The 2,763-nt window shown below is 37.0% G+C and overlaps 1 protein-coding gene across 1 annotated transcript in view; it reads right to left on the bottom strand.

Moving 5' to 3' along the window:
- LOC106513169 (CUB and sushi domain-containing protein 1) overlaps positions 1-2,763 on the bottom strand; it is a gene marked incomplete in the record, with an annotated part of 415,244 nt that overhangs the window by 69,415 nt on the left and 343,066 nt on the right. The window contains 2 exon segments of the mRNA XM_014001862.1: positions 1,246-1,359; positions 1,488-1,604. Coding sequence (XP_013857316.1) covers positions 1,246-1,359; positions 1,488-1,604 — 231 coding nt within the window.

The raw sequence follows: 2,763 nt of genomic DNA, 5'->3' as shown, positions 1-2,763 counted from the left end.
GTGTGTGTGTGTGTGTGTGTGTGTGTGTGTGTGTGTGTGTGTGTGTGGTGGAGGTGGGGGTCAGTTCAGTGAGCCTACGTGTGTTAATTTGTTGTGCCAGAATAACAGGCCCATTTGGGTGAAATAATATGCTACAAAACTGTATGCCCATGTGTGTGCATAGGCTTGCATGTGCATGACAGAGTGCTGATACAGATATCATTGTTATGTAAAGGCTGATGTGTTTTATTCTTTTACACTCCAAAAGAGGAAATACAAACTCAAATGAACTTGCAAAGACCAAGTCATGCATTCAGCATTGCACAAACTGGCTTCTTTCCTGAGAACCAATTTAGATGAATTGTTGTTGGAAACAAAACAGAATGGCTTTATTTGCAGCACCATTTATCAAAAAAAAAGTGACTTATTCAGGTGCACACGAAAATCAAACGAGCTACACTGTTGCATAAATACAAAAAAATATGCAGTTCAWACATTTATTTCTATCTGTCCTTATACAAATAGTGCTTATACTGCTTTGATTTCYGTTCTTAGTCATACTACATAATTACACAAACAAACAACTTTGGAGTGTATGAGTAAAACACAGAATTATTGTTACAGAGCAAACATACTAAGATCCTGGATTTCCAGAGAAGGAAACCTAATGTCAGTYCCTTGGGGAGTTCCCTGCAGCATGCCTGCTGGCAATGTCACGTACAACTAACATAAAAKTAAAATTGTGAGGCAATGGCATCACATTTTGCCAGGAGCTACATTAATCAATATTTCTTCATTTTTTCATTCTTCAAATTTTGTGATCTACATTGATTTTGCACTGTCAGATTTCATCAATGAACAGTGTCACTGTGCTTTGACTCAAATTATTACCTAGTTTGGGTGACTGGAAGTTGGARAGTTGTGCTTGTGTTCTGTATATTGCATAGCCCTACTGAGACTCTTTCAGCTACTGATTTCTTCTTGTGAAGTTAAGCCTTAATGAACTTTTTTCAAATGCATCAATGTCAAATAACCAGTGGTGCTGTGCTCCACAGCCCCAAGAGCTAATTTTCACACACGGTTTCATTTTATTCACCTTTCAGGTAGTTCAGGATTGGAAAAAAATGAGAAAACGTGAACAGGTATTTCTAGAAAACAAAATRTGTTATTATGTAATAGTAAGTGAAAAGAGGCTAGTTTATTTCAGGACAACCACATGAAATCCCCTCAGCTGYATTTGTTGCCAGAAATAGTCAACAGACTCACCTGAATGTGACCCAGCCAGGGAGCTCAGCAACTGAGCATTTTCATTGGCTCCATCAAAAAGCTCCACTGAGTCATTCATTGCTGTCTGGAAAATAGCAAACTGRCCAAACACCACTAAAGAGCACAGACAAATAAATACAAGAAAAACAGGGCCCATTATTGTTACAGTTTTCATGACAATGTTTAAAGTAAAAACTTTGATACCAGAATAAGTAAGTAAGTAAGTAGAATAATGTACTCACCAAATTGTGGGGACACAGTGATGTAATAGGAACATGTTTGTCTTGTGGTGTAATTTAAAGGATAGTTTGGAGACAGAACAACACCCTCTGATCCACCGTACTGTCCTCCACATGGAGCTGCRGACAGAATTAAAACAAATAAAATAAACTGTTTTCAGTAATATACTTTGAGTTTGATTAGTTGTGGCAGCCATCTTGAGTTAGGTTGACCACAAATGTCTAAAAACTGTAGATATATCCAATGATTTTAATCAGTTTCATTCAAAACCTTTGCAAAAAAAAAAAAAAAGGTTATGTTAAAATGAGTTCCAGTGGATAGATTTTAATACAAGAATAAGCAATGGATTTATTTTAGAAAAAAATGAAATCTTATCAGTGTGTCAATGTCTGAAAAAAGTTACATTTCAGTTGAGTTCAGACAGTGATTTCTACTGAGTTGCTGTTTTGTACTTTGATTTTCTGACTACATAAATTCAGTCAACAGTGTGACCTCTATGCTCAGTGAGTTTGATTTGTGCCATTGTTTCTGTTCCAGCACAAGTGATTTCCTCATTCTTCAATATGCAATATATCTGTGGTGTCTCATTTCAAAATGAACAGCCAAAAAGAAAATGATACCTGACTTGTTGCTCTTTGCTCTTCTTGTATAGAACCTATAAGGGTTAGTCATAAAACTGGACTACTCTCATTTCTTTCTCCGCTGGTGATTATTTTAGGTGAAGAACTTGTATTTTTATAAAAGAAAATGCCTAAAGTCGACTTGGTCTGTAAGTGTTCTAATGCACAGCAATAACTTGTGTATGCAGTGTCATTCAACAGTCAAGCTGTCACATGAAATATGTGTCAGAAAGTATGAGACAACCTTTTTTTTCATTCATTGTTCACAATCCTACTTTGGAGTCCCATTTCTAAAGATCAGGGGTCGGATTTATAAAACTGGCGTACGCACAATTTGAGCCCAGGGGTCAGATTTATAAAACTGGCGTACGCACAATTTGAGCCCAGAAACTTGCGTACGCCACTTTTTACGCCAAGGTTGTGATTTATAAAATCCAAACTTGACGTGAAAATGTGCGGTTCCTCACGCCAGCTTTGACCCATGCGTACGCTCATTTTGGATATGCTTTGGATACTCAGATAACAGAGCAGGCAGGAGGGTGAGAGGACGAGGAGAAGATCGGTGAACTTTTTTCATCTGACTTATTTAATTTAATTTTTATTGTTTTTATCGTCCTGCAGGCTCTGTGACAAAATTAATTTGAAGCTGAGTATTTTT

This window comes from Austrofundulus limnaeus, unplaced genomic scaffold, assembly GCF_001266775.1.
Source record: "Austrofundulus limnaeus strain Quisiro unplaced genomic scaffold, Austrofundulus_limnaeus-1.0 Scaffold10, whole genome shotgun sequence".
Classification (NCBI taxonomy): Eukaryota; Metazoa; Chordata; class Actinopteri; order Cyprinodontiformes; family Rivulidae; genus Austrofundulus; species Austrofundulus limnaeus.
This window is presented reverse-complemented; position numbering and strand designations above follow the sequence as displayed.